The following is a 20034-nucleotide window of genomic DNA, read 5'->3' as shown; positions in this document are numbered from 1 at the left end:
TAGAGGCCCTTAAAGGGGTACTCCGATGGAAAACTTTTTTTTTTTTTATCGACTGATGCCAGAAAGTTAAACAGATTTGTAAATGACTTCTATTAAGAAATCTTAATCCTCCCAGTACTTATTAGCTACGGAATACTATAAAGGAAATTATTTTCTTTTTGGAACACAGTGCTCTCTGCTGACATCACGAGCACAGTGCTCTCTGCTGACATCTCTGTCCATTTTAGGAACTGCCCAGAGTAGGAGAAAATCCCCATAGCAAACATATGCTGCTCTGGACAGTTCCTAAAATGGACAGAGATGTCAGCAGAGAGCACTGTGCTCGTGATGTCAGCAGAGACACCGGAGTACCCCTTTAACATGTGGCTCCCAAGATGTTGGCAGGCAGCTGCAGATACTATACTGTACTAGAGGCACCAGGGATGGCATATTAATAGCAGGCAGAGCTTTTTGCCACCCTAGGAAAAAGCGAATTTTGCCGCCTCCCTTGACTCCGCACATTGGCCCGCCATTTGACATGCCCCACCTTACTACTGGGTTGATACACTGTAACAAGTCCCCTCCTCATGTAATCTCCTTACTACTGGGTTGATACACTGTAACAAGTCCCCTCCTCATGTAATCTCCTTACTACTGGGGTGACACACTGTAACAAATCTCCTCCTCATGTAATCTCCTTACTACTGGGTTGATACACTGTAACAAGTCCCCTCCTCATGTAATCTTCTTACTACTGGGGTGACACACTGTAACAAACCTCCTCCTCATGTAATCTCCTTACTACTGGGGTGACACACTGTAACAAATCTCCTCCTCATGTAATCTCCTTACTACTGGGTTGATACACTGTAACAAGTCCCCTCCTCATGTAATCTCCTTACTACTGGGGTGACACACTGTAACAAATCTCCTCCTCATGTAATCTCCTTACTACTGGGTTGATACACTGTAACAAGTCCCCTCCTCATGTAATCTTCTTACTACTGGGGTGACACACTGTAACAAACCTCCTCCTCATGTAATCTCCTTACTACTGGGGTGACACACTGTAACAAATCTCCTCCTCATGTAATCTCCTTACTACTGGGTTGATACGCTGTAACAAGTCCCCTCCTCATGTAATCTCCTTACTACTGGGGTGACACACTGTAACAAATCCCCTCCTCATGTAATCTCCTTACTACTGGGGTGACACACTGTAACAAATCTCCTCCTCATGTAATCTCCTTACTACTGGGTTGATACACTGTAACAAGTCCCCTCCTCATGTAATCTCCTTACTACTGGGGTGACACACTGTAACAAACCTCCTCCTCATGTAAGCTCCTTACTACTGGGGTGACACACTGTAACAAATCTCCTCCTCATGTAATCTCCTTACTACTGGGGTGACACACAGTAACAAACCTCCTCCTCATGTAATCTCCTTACTACTGGGGTGACACACTGTAACAAATCTCCTCCTCATGTAATCTCCTTACTACTGGGTTGATACACTGTAACAAGTCCCCTCCTCGTGTAATTAGCTTACTACTGGGGTGACACACTGTAACAAACCTCCTCCTCATGCTGCTGGCTAAACGAATGGTTCGGATGCTGGTTGTCTAACTTTCTTGTGGCACGCAGAGCGGCGCCCCCCATCAAGAGGGGGCTGTAGGCAGCTGCCTATTTTGCCTATAGGCAGAGCCGGCCCTGATAGCTGGAAACACAATTGGTCAAAATAGGTTTAATCTAAATGTATAGGGAGAAAAATCGGATTCGTAGTAACCTAAGGTGGGTAATGGCCGGACATGTCTGCTGTCACGCTGCTTTTCTCCTTCTCTACTTACATAACAGTGCGAATGGAGATAAAAAACGGACAGATTACCAGGGATACAACATACAGTCCATCATACATTCCCAGATTATTGTTGGATTTATACAAGGTTTTCAATCAGTGAGTCTATAGCAAACAGTTTTTCTCATATTTTTCCAGGGGAAGCAAGTGCATAGCAACCAGTTTAAAGGAGTACTCCGGTGGAAAACATCTTTTTTTCAAATCAACTGGTACCAGAAAGTTAAACAGATTTGTAATTTACTTATATTTAAACATCTTAATCCTTCCAGTACTTATCAGCTGCTGTATACTACAAAGGAAGTTCTTTTCTTTTTGAATTAATTTTCTGTCTGATCACAGTGCTCTCTGCTGACACCTCTGTCCATGTCAGCAAATGTCCGGAGCAGGAGATGTTTTCTATGGGGGTTTGCTTGTACTCTGGACAGTTCTTGACATGGACAGAGGTGTCAGCAGAGAGCACTGTGGTCAGACAGAAAATAAATTCAAAAAGAAAAGAACTTCCTTTGTAGTATACAGCAGCTGTTAAGTACTGGAAGGATTAAGATTTCTAAACAGAAGTAATTTACAAATCTGTTTAACATCCTGACACCAATTGATATAAAGAAAATTGTTTTCCACCGGAGTGCCCCTTTAAGTCATATGTTACTGTTGACGTGGCTGCGGCTGCTCATTTACCTTGCAGAGGAAATATACAGATATTCTAAGGCAGTGCTTCCCAACCAGTGTGCCTCCAGCTGTTGCAAAACTACAACTCCCAGCATGCCCGGACAGCCGTGAGATATTTTAGAGCACAGGGTGGGTGGAATCTCTTTATATTCTCTCAGTGGTCCGGAAAAAGCTCCATACATAGACTCCGAGTACAGTGTTGGCAGCCCCCTTTAATTTGTATGTAATAACATCACTTGTATCATAGCTATCCACTAGTGATGAGCGCCATTGCCCATATTCGAATTTGCGATATTTCGCGAATATATAGATGAATATTCATCCTATATTTCGCATATTCGTTATATTCGCATATTCGCTTATTCGAGGAAGAAAACAGTGAGGGGATGGGCAACTTTACTATTGGTTGCTAGGGATGTTGTTGATAACCTCTGACAAGTGTATTTGCATCATTCTAATTGGCCCACAAGTGAAAAGAAGGAATATGCAAATATTCACATATGCGAAAAAAGCAAATATTCGCAATTTTGAATATATAGCGAATATATTCGCATTATTCGCGAATTTGGGAATTTGCGATATTCGTGATAAAAATTTGAAATGCGAATATTCACGCCCAACACTACTATCCACCATGTCTCTATCTATATCTTCATCCACTGCTGTTTATGAGCGTCAGGCCTGACTATTATTATATTTTTATACTGCAGGCATTATCACAGTATTGAAGTTTTCACCCACTACGACCTCCTGACATTGAATGGATCCAAAGTTGCTGAAGGACATAAAGCCAGTTTTTGCTTGGAGGACACCAATTGTGGGAAAGGTTTGTACTGATATATAAACTATTGGAGATACTGTGGGTTATCCTTATGGAAGACAACAGAGCCCATAGATAACCAAAGATAACCTCTCTTTAATGGGTATTTTTCACCTATAGGCAAAATTATATCTATCTATCTATCTCATATCTCTCTATCTCATATCTCTCTATCAAAATATCTATCTCTATCTATCTATCTATACATCTATCTATCTATCTATTTATTTATCTCCTATCTATCTATTTCTATCTATCTCATATCTATCAATCTATCTATCTCAGATCTATCTCATATCTATCTATCTATCTATCTCATATCTATCTGTCATCTATCTATCTATCTATCTATCTATGTATCGATCTATCTCATATCTATCTATTTATCTATCTCATATCTCTCTCTCTCATATCTATCTATCTATCTCTAGCTATATCAGATCTATCTCATATCTATCAATCTATCTATCTATCTATCTATCTCATACATATATATATCATATCTATATATCTATCTATCTATCTATCTATGTATCTATCTCATATCTATCTATCTCTATCTATCTCAGATCTATCTCATATCTATCAATCTATCTATCTCATATCTATCTATCTATCTATCTATCAATCATCTATCTCATATATATATATATATATATATATAGATATATATCATATCTATCTCTCTCTCTCATATCTATCTATCTATCTATCTATCTATCTCAGATCTATCTCATATCTATCTATCTATCTATCTATCTCATATATATATATATATATATATATATCATATCTATCTATCTATGTATCTATATCATATTTATCTATCTCATATCTATCTATCTCATATCTATCTATCTCTCTCTCTCATATCTATCTATCTCATATCTATCTCTGTCTATCCATCTCATATCTATCTATATATCCATCTCTCTATCTCTCTATTAAATGAATCTACATAGAAAGTTGAGCAACTTAAAAAAGGCATTACATTTCTTATCTTGTACTGATCCAGAGTTATAACCTATATTTAAAATCGGAGCTGCATTCACAATTATACAGGCTTCAGGAGATTAAATGTCTTGGCTGTGGCACCCTAGACATCCGGTGCACGGAACGTGTCGGATGACTGGTGATGTGGGGCGGAGGCTCGTGACATCACGGCTGTGCCCCGTTCGTGACATCACGGCCACACCCCCTCAATGCAAGTCTATGGGAGGGGGCGTGACAGATGTCACGCCCCCTCCCATAGACTTGCATTGAGGGGGCGTGGCCGTGATGTCACAAGCCTCCAGCTCCCCAGCACGGCAGCCAACACTCTAAATAAACAAACGGGTGCAGCAGGGAGATTGCGGCGGTCCCCAGTGGCTGGACCCCAGCGTTCAGACATCTTATCCCCTATCGTTTGAATAGGGAATAAGATGTCTAGGGGTGGAGTACCCCTTTAACCTTTCCAGCATTCCTTGCTGGCTCATCGTCTGCAACCTCAATAATGTTTTTTAGGTTACAAGGATGTAAATCCCATCCGCCAAGTTAACAAAATATACTAGAAATTCTCCTTATGAGTAGAAATTGTCCATATAAAATACAATAAGTGGCTAAGAAAGTGAATGTTTTTTTATTAGGACCCACTGGAGATCAGCTGATCAACATATTCCCAGCAGCTGAAATTCCCATTGATCAGATTTGCCTTGGGTGGCCACATATTTCTCTTGCAGTGGCCACTGCTGGGTATGCAATACATGCTCATATTGAGTTCTCCAAAGTGCAAGCCACTTTTTCTATAAGACCTAAAGGGGTATTCCAGTGTATTAAAAAAAACTTCATATAATGGTGGGGCAGTAGCAAAAAAAAAAAAAGAAAAGAAAAAAGCGATACTCACCTTCCCCTGGTCCCCTGCAGCCTCTGCTGCAACTTCTGTTGAGGCCCCTTCTGATCCCTTGCTGCTCATCTCTTCTGCATGCTGGACCTGTCCTCTCAGCCAATCATTGGCCACCACTGTGACCAGTGATTGACTAAGTGGTAAGGTCCTGCACTGACCTTTGGTCTTGGAAGCAGGCAGAAGACTGGAGTGGCAGAACACTGAAATTGGGACCTGCGGGAGACTGGAGGTAAACCCAGCATTATATGATGTTTTTGGGGACAGCAGAATATATTTTAAGGGGTACTCCGCTGCTAGACATCTTATCCCCTATCCAAAGGAGCAGCATAACCCCCGCGATCTCCCTCAACATCCGGCGTTCTAAACAAACACTTGGTTCCTGCAGCAGGGGTCGTGATGTCACAGCCACGCCCCCTCGTGACATCATGCCATGCCCTTCCATTCATGTCTATAGAGGGGGCGTGGCCGTGACATCACAAAATGTTCAGAACGCAGGAGTACCCATTTAAGGCTAGGGTAGGGTTTGTCTCAATAGCCAATGTGTTACGTAACACACTGTTTTTCTTTCATAAGTTTTACTTTTAGAATTGTTCCCCTCCGTGCTTTTCATATGAAAATGTTGAGAAAATTAGCAAACTTCCTATTTCCGTATTAATATGATCCACTCAGCACTTTCACCTGTACTTTTCATTTTTTACTTTTAAGTCACCTTTTAATATTTTGTGATGATAATTTTATGCACAGCCTGTAAACTCCAAATACATTTCCCGCTTTCATCTCCTAAACTAATTGATACTACACGTCGGGTTGGGGAATTGGAAAAGCTAAGCTGCACGTCTCAGATAGTGTGAAAATAACCGTGCCTTTAATACACAGGAATACAAAAGAGATATGAATGCGCCAACTTCGGTGAACAAGGAATAACCGTGGGTTGTTGGGACACCTATCGACATGACATTGACTGCCAGTGGGTGGATATCACAGATGTTGGCCCTGGGGACTATATTTTCCAGGTGAGAAGGTCCTTCTTGGTTAATGATTTTTGGCATAGTCTATCACAAAAGCCCCAAAGCTGGATTTATAGGTATAGTCATGGTGTCCCAGTAAAGCAGCTTCAGCTACTACCCACGAGAGTTAAACAAAAATAGAGAAACAGTAACATGGCCGCACATCCACCATTTATAATTTGATCTAATTGCTTCTCAGCATAAATTCAAACACTAACAGGTTGTTCTTATACATTTTGATCAAAAAGTACAAGCCGACTCGCCATGTCAAGGCCACCTATTCAGATGGGCCCCTAACCTAACACAGGTGTAGTGCTGGGTGGTGACCACTGCCTCCGCGACACCAAGCCCACAGGGGGAATGACCCAGTGGCCGGGCAGCCCCACTGCTGCCCAACCAAGCCCCCCGGCTCCGGGCCACTCCACCCCACAGACAAAGCATCACAGAAACAATGGCCGCCACAGAACCAGTGTACCCACTAGAGTTGTCGAGTTGCTACAAGCTTGCTGGGAATCTCTTAAGGAATACTGACGGAGTACAATGAGCCCTGTACTATGTACTGCCTGCCACCCAGCTTTGGCAGTCTCCTGAAGAGAATATATGTCTGGTAAAGCAGCCATATTGGGGCTGTTCAGGAGACTTGGAAAGCTGGGTGGTACACATACTGCATGCAACCCAGCTTTCTCAGTCTCCTGAAGCCCCAGCAGTCATCAGCTGTTCATCCTCCCTGCACTCGTTACTGGAGCAGTGCTGCCATGCCCTCTCCCTGCCCCCCGCACTGATGTCTTCTCTCCACCCTCACTCTCTTGGACATATGGAGATGTATGCACGACAGGGAAAAGGACTACACGTTCTACTCAAGAGGGATCCGTATACAGCAGGCTTTAAAAGCAAAGAAAAAATGTTACCATAAAGGGGTGCTCCGCTGATCAGTGCTTGGAACAAACTGTTCCGAAAGCCAGAGACGGCGCCGGGAGCTCGTGAAGTCATGTCCCGCCCTCTCAATGCAAGTCTATGGGAGGGGGCGTGACAGCTATCAAGCCCCCTCCCATAGACTTGCATTGAGGGGGCAGGACGTGACTTCATGAGAGGGCGGGACTATGATGTCACGAGCTGCCGGCGCCGGCTCTAGCGTTCAGCAGCAGAGTACCCCTTTAAATTAGATGACAACCTCAAATGTATAGCAATGCTAGAAAAGGACCATAAAAAGTCAAAAAATGTTGCCACTCTTGTCTTAACTCAAAATAAATCTTCCCTCTCCCATTACTGAGGGGAAGGTACACTGAGGTAACCAGAGTGACGACGATTAATATCTCTCACATGTCTGACATGTACAGCTAAATGGTGAGATAGTCACATGTTATCTCCTGGCCAGTGACAGCAGAACAAGTTCCCTAGGCCTCTCTTCCTCTCATCTGTTGTACTGTAGAGCCTGGCCTTTGCCAAAATCCCACTTGTATCAGCTAGGTCCAATCATTGCTAAATAGGCCTACAAATATCTATTCCACATGTAGCTTCGGTTACTATTCCTAAGCTAGGTTCAGGTCCACGCTGCAAGGAATACGTTCTATATTATCTTAGCCTCCAAAAGGGAGAGTATTTTCAAGTAAGGATAAGTTGTACAAGGACCTTTCCGCCTTTCACTGATCTCTTTTGAGCTTACAATCAGGTTTAACCAACCTTAAAGGAGTACTCCGGTGGAAAACTTTTATTTTTTATTTATTTTTTAAATCAACTGGTGCCAAAAAGTTAAACAGATTTTTAAATCACTTCTATTAAAAAATCTTAATCCTTCCAGTATTTCTTAGCTGCTGAATATTACAGAGAAAATTATTTTCTTTTTGGAACACAGAGCTCTCTGCTGACATCACGAGCACAGCGCTCTCTGCTGACACCTCTGTCCATTTCAGGAACTGTCCAGAGTAGGAGAAAATCCCCATAGCAAACGTGCTGCTCTGGCCAGTTCCTAAAATGGACAGAGATGTCAGCAGAGAGCACTGTGCTCGTGATGTCAGCAGAGAGCTCTGTGTTCCAAAAAGAAAATAATTTCATCAGCTCATAAGTACTGGAAGGATTAAGATTTTTTAATAGATTTAATTTACAAATCTGTTTAACTTTCTGGCACCAGTTGATTTAAAAAAATAAAAATAAAAAAACGTTATCCACCGGAGTACCCCTTTAAAAATCTTCATCCAGTAGTTTTAGTAATTTGGACTTTGTGAGGTAAAGAACCATAAATCCCTGCACATACAAATCTGCAGGAGACCAGTTCATTCGCAGGTGCTTAGGTCTCTCCAAGATTTCTAATATTCAGCCAAGCTGTAGCACTATTTCAAGGGGCAGTAGCCAAATCTACATTCTCCTGACTCATATGCTGTACTATTCAAATATGTACAGGTATTTGTATTTCTCTGGCTTTACAAAAGGAGTTGAGTAAAGTTGGGGTCTATTCACACGGCAGAATTTCCACTTGCGGAATTCCATCTCAAATGAAGGCCCATAGACTTCTATGGGATTCCGCAAGCAGAAATTCAGAAGTGTGAATGGGAGTGCGGAATCCCATAGAAGTCTATGGGCCTTAATTTGAGGCCATGTGAGTAGACCCTTTAAGGGGTACTCCGCCCCTAGACGTCTTATCTCATATCCAAAGGAATAGAATAAGATGTCTGATCACGGGGGTCCCGGTGCTGGGGACTCCGTGATCTCCCAGCTGCAGCCGGCGTTCGTTTAGAGCATCGGATGCAGCCCCAGAGGCTCGTGACATCACAGCCACGCCCCCTCAATGCAAGTCTATGGGAGGGGGTGTGACGTCCGTCACACCCCCTCCCATAGACTTGCATTGAGGGGGCGTGGCCGTGATGTCACAAGTGGGGCGTGGCCATGGCGTCCCGAGCCTCCACGCTGCATTGCCAGTCATCCGGCACGGAGCCAAGTTCCTTCCGTGCACATCCAGTGCAGCTGAGACATCTTAACCCCTGTCCTTTGGATAGGGGATAAGATGTCTAGGGGCAGAGTACCCCTTTAAGGTGTTTCATAAAATCCTAGTGTCAGAAGTCTCATTCCTATGCTTTGTATGGTTAAAGGGGTATTTCAGGAAAAAACTTTTTTTTTTATATATCAACTGGCTCCAGAAAGTAAAACAGATTTGTAAATTACTTCATATTAAAAAATCTTAATCCTTTCAGTACTTATGAGCTTCTGAAGTTAAGGTTGTTCTTTTCTGTCTAAGTCTTCTCTGATGACACCTGTCTCAGGAAACGCCCAGTTTAGAAGAGGTTTGCTATGGGGATTTGCCTCTAATAGGACATAGACAGAAATGAACAACCTTAACTTCAGAAGCTCATAACTACTGAAAGGATTAAGATTTTTCTAATAGAAGCAATTTACAAATCTGTTTAGCTTTCTGGAACCAGTTGATATATAAAAAAAAGTTTTTTCCTGGATAACCCCTTTAAGCAGCTTTATTTGACAAAAGGTTGTGGGTCACAGAGGAACCTAGGGGGAGCACCACTCAGAGACTACTACACCCAGCATAACCCTTATCATTGTGACCGCCAAATAGTTAATTAATGAGACGTGAAATGGAAAATGTGGATATTGTGACAGATCCTTTTTTCGTGATTGTTCTATTTAAAGTTACCGACTGTCTGTAATATTCTGGAATAAGTCCATTCTGCTATTGGCGGCTAAATCTGCAGAAATGCGCGTTCATCTTGCTGAGTAGTCACGAAATGCATCTGTTTGTGTCAGTCATTACCATGACAAGTGTTTATTACAGAATTTAGCACATTTTGAGTGATGAAAAGAGATCGAAGAGGCTCCCAGCCAGGATATTAGGATAGCAGATTGTGTTCATTCTATGAGACCTCCAAAAGAGAAGGTGCAGAAAGTTTTCTGTGGGAGAGGGGTGGGGATGTTGGGGGACTGGGCGCCTGTCAGACAGATTTCTAGAGGACCTGATATAGATCTCTGCAAAGTTATTCTCTTACCTTGGCTTATCTGGGTTTTAAGGGGTACTCCAGTGGAAAACTATTTTTTATATATCAACTGGTGCCAGAAAGTTAAACAGATTTGTAAATTACTTCTATTTAAAAATCTTAATCCTTTCAGTACTTATCAGCTGCTTTGTGATCCACAGTAAGCTGTGTAGTTCTTTTCTGTCTGACCACAGTGCTCTCTGCTGACACCTCTGTCCATGTCACAAATTGTCCAGAGCAGGAACAAATCCCCATAGCAAACCTCTCCTGCTCTGGACAGTTCCTGACATGGACAGAAGTGTCAGCAGAGAGCACTGTGGTCAGATAGAAAAGAATTACACAACTTCCTCTGGAGCATACAGCAGCTGATAAGTACTGGAAGGTCTTTAAAACGAATTTTTGCTATTGCACTCCTGGTAAATATCTTTTTGTTCAGGAGCAGTAAGTTTGTTCAGGAGTAGTATATGCAATACACAATATAGAAAAAAGTAGATTGCACTCACCCAATATATTGAAGGAAAAGGTAGAGAGATGCGGGCAGCATAAGCTGACTGACCGGCCAAGGCCGGTCAGTCAGCTTATGCTGACCGCATCTCTCTACCTTTTCCTTCGAAATATTTTAAAGTGAACACTCAATATAGAGGATGTTTTAACTTATCCATTGGGTGAGTGCAATCTACTTTTTTCTATATTGTGTATTGCATATACTACTCCTGAACAAACTTGATTGGCACCCCCTGGAGTTTGCTCATCCATAAACCTCTGCGCCGTTCTACTCCTCAGGCTGTGTTATTAACCCCTAGTGCTCCAGCATTGGTGCCTGCCCCGCTTTTCTCAGCCATAGTAGTACAGTACATACAGTGACCCCCCGACCTACGATGGCCCCGACATACGATCATTTCAAGATACGATGGCCTCTCAGAGGCCATCGCATGTTGGAGGCAGCATCAACATACGATGCTTTTGTATGTCGGGGCCATCGCATAAACGGCTATCCGGCAGCGCAGACTGCTTCAGCTGCCACCGGATAGCCGTTTACGGTGCCCCATGTGCTCCGGTGATGTCTCCTACCTGTCCTCGGGGCTCCGGAGCGTCCTCTTCGGGGTCTCCTGCTCCGCCGTCGCTCTCCTTCAACGTCATCACGTCGTCACGCACGCCGTCCCGTCATCCAATAGGAGCAGCGTGCGTAGCGACGTGATGGCGGTGACGGAGAGCGAGGATCCAGGGCAGCAGAGACGTTCCGGAGCGACGGGGACACCCCGGGATGTGGCAACAGCAATGGAGGGCGACATCCAGGGCAGCGGTGACGGCTCCGGAGCGGCGGGGACACGTGAGTATTACCTCCTATACTTTACATTGCACGGATCCCTCAACATACGATGGTTTCAACAAACGATGGTTCATTTGGAACGGCTTACCATCGTATGTTGAGGGACCACTGTATAATATATATGGCACACAGAGGTGCAGTATGGACCCACTGGGGCACTACATGACGGATCCATAATACATCTGGATACGACTCGGTCGAAGGAATCCACCCAGGTCCTTCACAATGAGCTGCGGCTGTAACAATAAAATAAATATGAAAAGACGGTCTCTAATCTGAGAATAAAACGTGAAATACCGTACATCTTCTGATTTCGTAAAAATCCATTCTGAACCCAGAACGACCATAAATCCTCTTCTTCTATAAACAGAACAGGGATTTTTTTGTGTTGGTTTGCAAGTTAGATGAAATAAATATGACCGAATCCCGATATTAGCAGCTCTGTCTCCAGCACCGCATTACTCTTCATAAATCTATAGTCATTACCCACAATGTCACTGGGGTAAAGATACAATTCATCCAGGAGCTGCTTGATATATCGTGGGCCCATTACCAGAATACTGGATGTGCTGACCTTGGGTCTAAGGTTTACAGCCATATTAGCTTGTTCAGAGCATCTAGCAGATTGGCCGAATGGAATTCCTATAGAGTCTAATAGATTGCAGAATTTTATTTCTTATGTTGTAAAATGAATAATATAGAGCGGCCACCGCTTCTCCCTTATTATTTATAGGTCATTTTGAACCCAAAATTTGAAGTAGCAGAATCGGATTTCAGAAACAACGTGATGAGGTGTCGGTGCAAGTTCGACGGCCATCGTATATGGATGCATAATTGTCACACAGGTAAAGACGCCTTTCAACCACTATATACACTGAGGAAGGATGAAGCTTAGTTTACGTTAACCTGGAGCAAAGGAACATAGAAAGGAAGAGGATTACCATAGCAACCATAAAAATTAGGTCCCTTTCTGAAACCACTTGACACCATCACACACCTAATCACTTCATGACTTAAAGGGATACTCCGCCCCTAGACATCTTATCCCCTATCCAAAGAATAGGGGATAAGATGTCTGATCGGGAGGGTCCCACCGCTGGGGACCCCTGTGATCTCGGCTGCAGCACCCCAGACATCCAGTGTACGGAATGAACTTTGCTCCGTGCCGGACGACTGGCGATGCAGGGTAGAGGCTTGTGACGTCACAGTCATACCCCCTCAACGCAAGTCTATCGGAGGGGGCGTGACGGCGTTCATGCCCCCCCCAATGTTTTGCTTTGGGGGGGCGTGGAAGTAACATCACCAGCGGGGCGCGGACGTGATGTCACGAGCCTCCGGAGCTGCACCCAACACTCTAAATGAACACCGGGTGCAGCAGGAAGATCGCGGGGGTCTCCTTCTTCCTTTGGACAGGGGATAAGATGTCTAGGGGCGAAGTACCCCTTTCAATATGCTTGGTATTATCAATTATCAGCTTAAATAGTTTTTTGTTAGGAGTTTTAAGTACAAGTTAATACAATAAACATAAAACAAACAAAATGACACATAAGATACATCTTGACAAAGTCGCGAAGCACTGTATAGTACATTAAGGAGTAATGCGTCCAAAGTAAGTTAAGTAATTCCTACAAATATATAAAATGCACAATATCTTAAACAAATAGAATAATATTAGAGTATGTTATTATAATAAAAGTAAGTATAGTATGTGTACAAGGACAATTATGTGGTACAAGTATGTGAATTAGCCCGCTGAGACTATCTAGATTTAAAGGAGGAATAAGTGTCTTAGAAGGTTCTCACTACCCATTAAAGTCCAGTCTTGAGTGGTTCCATAGCAGCTACATGAGCTGCTCCTACAGCCTAAGACCGGGGCAAAAGTTTTGTTTGCCGCCATCTACTATAAAAGTAATATACATGGATCCCTTAATGTTGACATAAATACAGGGATTCATAGTTTAGTTTAGATCCGTTCAGAAGCTTGCCCTGCCCTGGCCCTCGTACTACTAGGTGGTGGCTTTGATCTCAACATTTATGAAAAGTGCATGTAACAATGGTCTAATGGAGACGTGGACCCTCTGAGTCACTACAATATTTGGCTTTGGCTTAACACCAGGGAACAGAGTCTAAGAAATTGGGAGTTCTTCACTCTCAATCCCTGAAAAGGGGAGTGGACTTTCCCACAGGGGATTCCTAAGCTTTATAGTCTATAATATAATTAATAGTCACATATATATGGACTCGACACCAGAACGAGGTACCAAGGTGACAGGCAGGAATAATAGTCAAACAATTTATAGGTCAAGGCAGATGGAGGTCATTCACATACGGCTTACTGTCAGAGTTCAGGACAGGCAGCAGAAAGCTAGACAAGGTCAAATATATAAGATAGATTAGTAACAGGAGAATCATGAACAAACACCTTGGTAGAAAGCCGAATAAATGCTGTAAAACTTGAGCGACTGGGCCATTGAGAGTCTAGCAGTTTGCACATACTTGTGACCCATAGCAGAGTGGAGGAAGGGCACTAGGTACCAGAGGGGGTACAATGGCATTAAAGGGGTACTCTGCTGCTCAGCGTTTGGAACAAACTGTTCTGAACGCTGGAGCCAGTGTCGGGAGCTCGTGATGTCATAGCCCCACCCCCTTATGACATCACGCCCCACCGCCTCAATGCAAGTCTATGGGAGGGGGCGTGGCGGATGCCACGCCCCCTCCCATAGACTTGCATTGAGGGAGCGGGGCGTGACATCATGAGGGGCTCCCGGCACTGGCTCCAGCGTTCAGAACAGTTTGTTCCAAACACTGAGCAGTGGAGTACCCCTTTAAATCTAGGCCAGACCATAAAGCTCGAACATTTGGCTTGTTCCCGCAACAAAGATTTTTAATATAGAGGAAGTAGTTCCTTAAGATGAGAATAATTTTCTAAAGATCCATCGCGGTGAACAAAAATGAGAATAACCCTCATGTAAGTGTAATGTCCCAGTACAGGTACATGGTCCTATACTACCTGTAGGCCCTGTCAGGTTGAGTTCCTCAGTGACCTGGGGGCTCCCCTGCAGGGTCTCCCCCTGTTGTTTTATATGGTGTGTATGTCACTTTAATTCATAGACAGGATCCTTATGTATAGATAGTATAAAGGACCTGTGGGAGGTCTCAAGGACGTGTGAGTAAGCCTTTCACGTGTCATGTTATGCAGTCACATGATCTGTTGTCACAAGTACTCCCAGAGAGCACCAGCTTAACCTATGACCCACAGCTTGACCAATGGGCTTTAGTCCAGCCCCCACTATATAAAGAGGCGGCCATTACAATTAGCTAGCTTTTCCTCAGACTTAGAGAGTAACATCTAAGTCTTTGCTGAGGCAGCTGCCAGAGATCTCAGGGCAAGTGTTTAGCTTTGTGGCCTTCCAGAGGCTGACGTCTATCCAGTCAACAGTAAGTCTCAAGTCTATGTCTGCTGCCACTACATCTAGTCGAGTCCTGCACATAGTCACGTCAAGTTTGGTCATTGCAAGTATTGGTCCAGCAAGCTGCGAGGTCCTCTGGGTCCTGGCCACCTCTCTTGGAAATCTGGCCATAGCTGTGAAGATAATTACACCGGTCTTCTGCTCAGTAAAGCCTCCGTTTGACCCAAACTAGTTGTGGACTCTTTATTCACTACTAGACCGTGGGATAGCGGAAAATCCAGGCGAGTGGTTTTCTGGAACCCGAAAACCACACTGGCATCACGAACACATAGGGGTTAATACCATCTGACCCCCGGGGGTTAATAACATCTGATCCCACCACTCACACCACAATACACATGGTCCCGCCATTAACCACAGTGGCGCACCACATAAGCATAAAGAAAATCCACAAAAAAAGGTCAAATAAGGGAAGTTTACGCAATGTCAAAGACTCTGGCTATGCTATGGGGCCCTAGGTGGGGGGTGGGGGGGGGCTTCACTAAGATGCCAAAAATGTTTTCCTTTTTGTGTTTTTTTTTGTGATGGAGGAAAGAAAGCAAGGTTTCTAAAGTGTAATAGCGTTGCTGATGAACACCATTGTTCTTTTCTCTCATCAGGTGACGCATACAGTGCGGATTTGGAAGAGGAGTTCGAGAACCAGCAAAGACTTGCAAACAACCTTGTATAGATGGGTTTACAAGGGGATCAAAATAGATGTTCCCATTGGATATAGAAGGAGATTCAACCCCAAACCTGTCCCTCAAAAATACATTGGATAGGCCACGTCTCTACTGATCGGAACAACTCGCCCCATGATCGGACTGCCAAAAATAAGAGGACTACTGAATGGGTGAACTGGGGCGAATCAAGAAGATCAATCAATTTTTAGGAAAATTTGTTGAAAGATTTACAGTCAAACCTGATGGAGAACAAGTTTTTGGAGCCCACAAATTAAGAAATGGCCTATTTAGTGTTTGTAAGAGTCCCTCGTATTCTCTGTTACAGTATGGTCTCTGCATTGTAGCAATCTGTGGCTTTCCAGGACAAGTTAGGTCTGACCAGGAACTCTGTCAGTTATATCTTAATTATCAGGGCAGATCATGTGACAGCTAAGCTCCACCCAGAGTGGGGGGTTGGAATTCTGGAATTGAGGCATCATGGGATTTAACTCACAAGTATAGTCATTTCCAGTTTACAAGGCAGATCATTGGGATCCTACTGGGGGTGACCAGAGTTCCTCTCTAACTATTGATCAGGTTATCCCACAAAGCTTCTTGCACAAAGAACCCCAGACATTAAAGGGGTACTCCACTGGAAAACATTTTATTAAATTTTTTTAAATCAACTGATGACAGAAATTACTTCTATTCAAAAATCTTAACCCTTCCAGTAGTTATCAGTTGCTGTATGCTCCACAGGACGTTATTTCTTTCTTTGAATTTCCTTTCTGTCTGATCACAGTGCTCTCTGCTGACACCTCTGTCTATCTCAGGAACAGTCCAGAGCAGGATAGGTTTGCTATGGGAATTTGCTCCTAATCTGGACAGTTCCTAAAATGGACAGAGGTGTCAGCAGAGAGCACTGTGCTCAGACAGAAAGGAAATTCAAAAAGAAAATAACTTCCTGTGGATCATACAGAACTGATAAGTACTGGAAGGATTAAGATTTTTAAATAGAAGTAATTTACAAATATGTTTAACTTTCTGGCACCAGTTAATTTAAAAAAAAAAAAAATGTTTTCCAGCGGAGTACCCCTTTAAAAAGGTATAAACTATACATATAAATTATGTTAAAACTTACATTTTCACCTGCGTTACAATCATCTATATCCCACTATTTATTCTGCTTAGTTGGTTGCAAGTGAGAGCCGCACCAAATTGTGCCCCTGCCTCTCTCTCCCGGTCTGGGGCATAGCTATAGTGGTAGCAGTTGTACCTAGGCCCAAAGGCATCCCTACCACAAATTACACCAAAATTCTAAATACAGAGGATGTTAAAGCTTATGTATTGGGGTCCAGGGCTTCAGGTTCTTATTTTGCTCTCAGTAGTGCCTTACACCACTGCCTGAATTTAAAGGGGTTATCCGAGAAAAAAAAAAACATTTTTATTTATCAACTGGCTCCAGAAAATTAAACAGATTTGTAATTTACTTCTTTTAAAAAATCTCATTCCTTTCAGTACTTATGAGCTTCTGAAGTTGAGTTGTTCTTTTCTGTCTAAGTGCTCTCTGATGACACGTGTCTCGGGAACCGCCCAGTTTAGAAGCAAATCCCCCATAGCAAACCTATTCTACTCTGTGCAGTTCCCGAGCCAAGCAGAGATGTCAGCAGAGAGCACTGTTGCCAGACAGAAGACAACAACTCAACTTCAGCAGCTGATACTTATTGAAAGGATTAAGATTTTTTAATAGAAGTAATTCACAAATCTGTTTAACTTTCTGGAGCCAGTTGATATATATGTATATGTATATATGTAAAAATAGTTTTTTCGTGGAATACCCCTTTAAAGGTACACTGGACTGTAAAGACCTGACAGAAGGACTAGGGGGCGCTATCACTGCCACAAATGACCACAGGGGGGAAAAAAATGATGCATTGATATTACAAACTGATTTATTTTTACACATTCTTATCATTTATACATATATATTTTTTCATGGGATAACCCCTATAAAGGTGCTGTCTAAGTTTCGTATAAAACCAGTTGACAAGTAAACCCAGATACATTGCAGCTACCCAATGGAACCTTCAGATGAAGACTTCACATTACAGGAAACATTTCATTAAAACATACAAACGTACTGTATTACCACAGTTGCAATGTCTTTGTACACCATGTACCTCACAAATAATTAAATATCAAGTACATTATATATTTGTATTGTTACTATTGTAAGAGCATTTTTAGGAAAAACAAACCTACTTGCTTAAAGTGTACCTGTCATATCACAGAAAAAAATTATACTTATATGTGTTACTCACTAGGTCATGAAGATTCTTTACATGTCTTTATGTGTCTAGCTTCTGTATTTTACTCACAAGTCCCTCTTTTCTTCTGCACACTCATTCTGATATCCACTGCTCAGGAAGGGTCATGTCCGAGGCAAGCACTGAGCCCGCCCTCACTCACCATGCATACACTTCCTTTCTGAGTCTGCTGTGCTGGGCTGAGTCTCGTCATCCGATCACTGCAGGCTGCTCTGTAACCCCCTCCCCCTTTTCATGCTGCAGTCTGATAGGACAGGAGTGAGCACAGAGGAGTGTTAATCCCGTCCTTACTTCCTGGACTTTGTCCTAGCCTGTGCTTCTCTGGGACAAAAATGGTTATTGATGGTATGGGGACCCCTAGTGGTCTTTTTTTTTGTAAGCCATAAGTTCTTAAAAAAAGGAGCTAACATTCAAAAAGGTTAATGTTTTGACAAAACATAAAAAGTTTTGGATTCTGACAGTGCCTATTTAACCCTATTTCTCCTCAATACTGGATGTTTTCAGTACATCATATGCTACTTAGAAAGGGTCCTTTATGTAATATGTGTATATTCTGCTATAACCAGAATTAAAGGGGTACTCCGCTGCTCATTGTTTGGAACAAACTGTTCTGGACGCTGGAGCCGGGAGCTTGTGACATCATAGCCCCGCCCCCTCATGCTGTCACGTCCCGCCCCCTCAATGCAAGTCTATGGGAGGGGCGTGACATCCGTCACGCCCCCTCCCATAGACTTGCATTGAGGGGGCGGGGCGTGACATCATGAGGGGCGGGTCTATTATGTCACGAGCTCCCGGGACCGGCTCCAGCGTCCGGAACAGTTTGTTCCAAACACTGAGCAGCGGAGTACCCCTTTAAGTCTCTCCTTCCTTCCATGGCCAGCACTCCACTCTACCCATTCGGCCCAGGCATTTTTAATTAACAGGATACTGCATAAGGGTTTCCTCCTTACATTCTCCCAGCCCTCTGGCAGGAAGCACATGGTAGGTGTTCACACTGGTGTGGTTCTCTGTGGCGGCCATTGTTTATGTGATGCTTTGTCTGTCGGGTGGGGTGGCCCAGAGGCAGGGACTTGGTCAGGCAGCAGTGGGGCTGCCTGGCCACTGGGTCATTCCCCCCCCCCGTTGGGCATGGTGTCTCGGAGGCAGTGGTCGCTGCCCGGCGCTACGCCACTGTCAGGTTAGGGACCCACTCTGGATAGGTGGCCTTGACGTGGCGAGTGGGCTTGTACTTTTTGATCAAAATGTATACTAACAACCTGTTAGTTTTTGAAATTATGCAGAGAAGCAAGTAGATCAAATTACAAATGGTGGATGTGCCAGAATTAAGATAGAATTCCATACTGGTGCACAACAACATCCTGACCCCACTTGGTATAATTACCTCATTCAGTGGAGCCCAAAACTGAAGAGGAGCAATTGTCTCTGAAAAATGTCGCCTTGCGGATCAGCTGATCACTTCTGGCCTACCTGTTACTGCAACTATTGTAAACAAGTAGATTGTCAATCGCAATTACCTATTGGCCAGAGACTCTTGTGTTATTCCCTCCCCCTCGTTAGACCAATAGGCCTGTGTGCTCCCAATGGTGAGACCTTCCTCAGTGATGTACAAGAACCCCAGTAAGGCAATAGACATGGGTTATTCTCATAAGAGTACCCCTTTAAGTTCTGCTGGTCCTTGTAGAGAAATTATAGAGGAGCTTCGATGGTTGATCACATACTATTGACATTTTCACGATTATTCTACACTTTGTTATCAAACAAAACAAGGATTAAGGCTTAGTGCTCAGACGGTTTCTCGGAGAACTGTCCAGACCATAATTTTCTTAAAACCAAATCTGAAATATTATTGATTGTGAAATAGATGGGTCACACAAGCTCCGGGCCAGGCAGAATTCTTCGCGATGACTCCTCGCCATTTCTAGTATTCGCATCCTCCTTCTGGTTACAGTAAGAGGTTGTTCAATCAAGTTTTTTTTTTTGTGAAGAATTTGCTCATCAGGTTTATGTGATTCTCCCGAATTTGACTCCGGACTGTAATTTCTGCTAATGCTCAACTTGAAAAGCAAAATCAGATATT

At 43.3% G+C, this 20034-nt stretch overlaps 1 protein-coding gene across 5 annotated transcripts in view; it reads left to right on the top strand.

Moving 5' to 3' along the window:
- Positions 1-16417, top strand: part of LOXL4 (lysyl oxidase like 4) — a 128005-nt gene extending 111588 nt beyond the window's left edge. For all 5 annotated transcript variants that reach the window (XM_056529561.1, XM_056529560.1, XM_056529562.1 and 2 more), the window contains 4 exons: positions 3214-3329; positions 6082-6218; positions 12253-12364; positions 15589-16417. In XM_056529561.1, the coding sequence (XP_056385536.1) occupies positions 3214-3329; positions 6082-6218; positions 12253-12364; positions 15589-15659 (436 nt within the window). In that variant the 3' untranslated portion in view covers positions 15660-16417. The remainder of the gene's footprint in view (positions 1-3213; positions 3330-6081; positions 6219-12252; positions 12365-15588) is intronic.
- Positions 16418-20034: the final 3617 nt, after the last annotated feature.

Source organism: Hyla sarda, chromosome 7 (genome assembly GCF_029499605.1).
Source record: "Hyla sarda isolate aHylSar1 chromosome 7, aHylSar1.hap1, whole genome shotgun sequence".
Lineage (NCBI taxonomy): Eukaryota > Metazoa > Chordata > Amphibia > Anura > Hylidae > Hyla > Hyla sarda.
The sequence above is the reverse complement of the archived record's forward strand: the minus strand, read 5'-3'. Positions and strand labels throughout refer to the sequence as shown.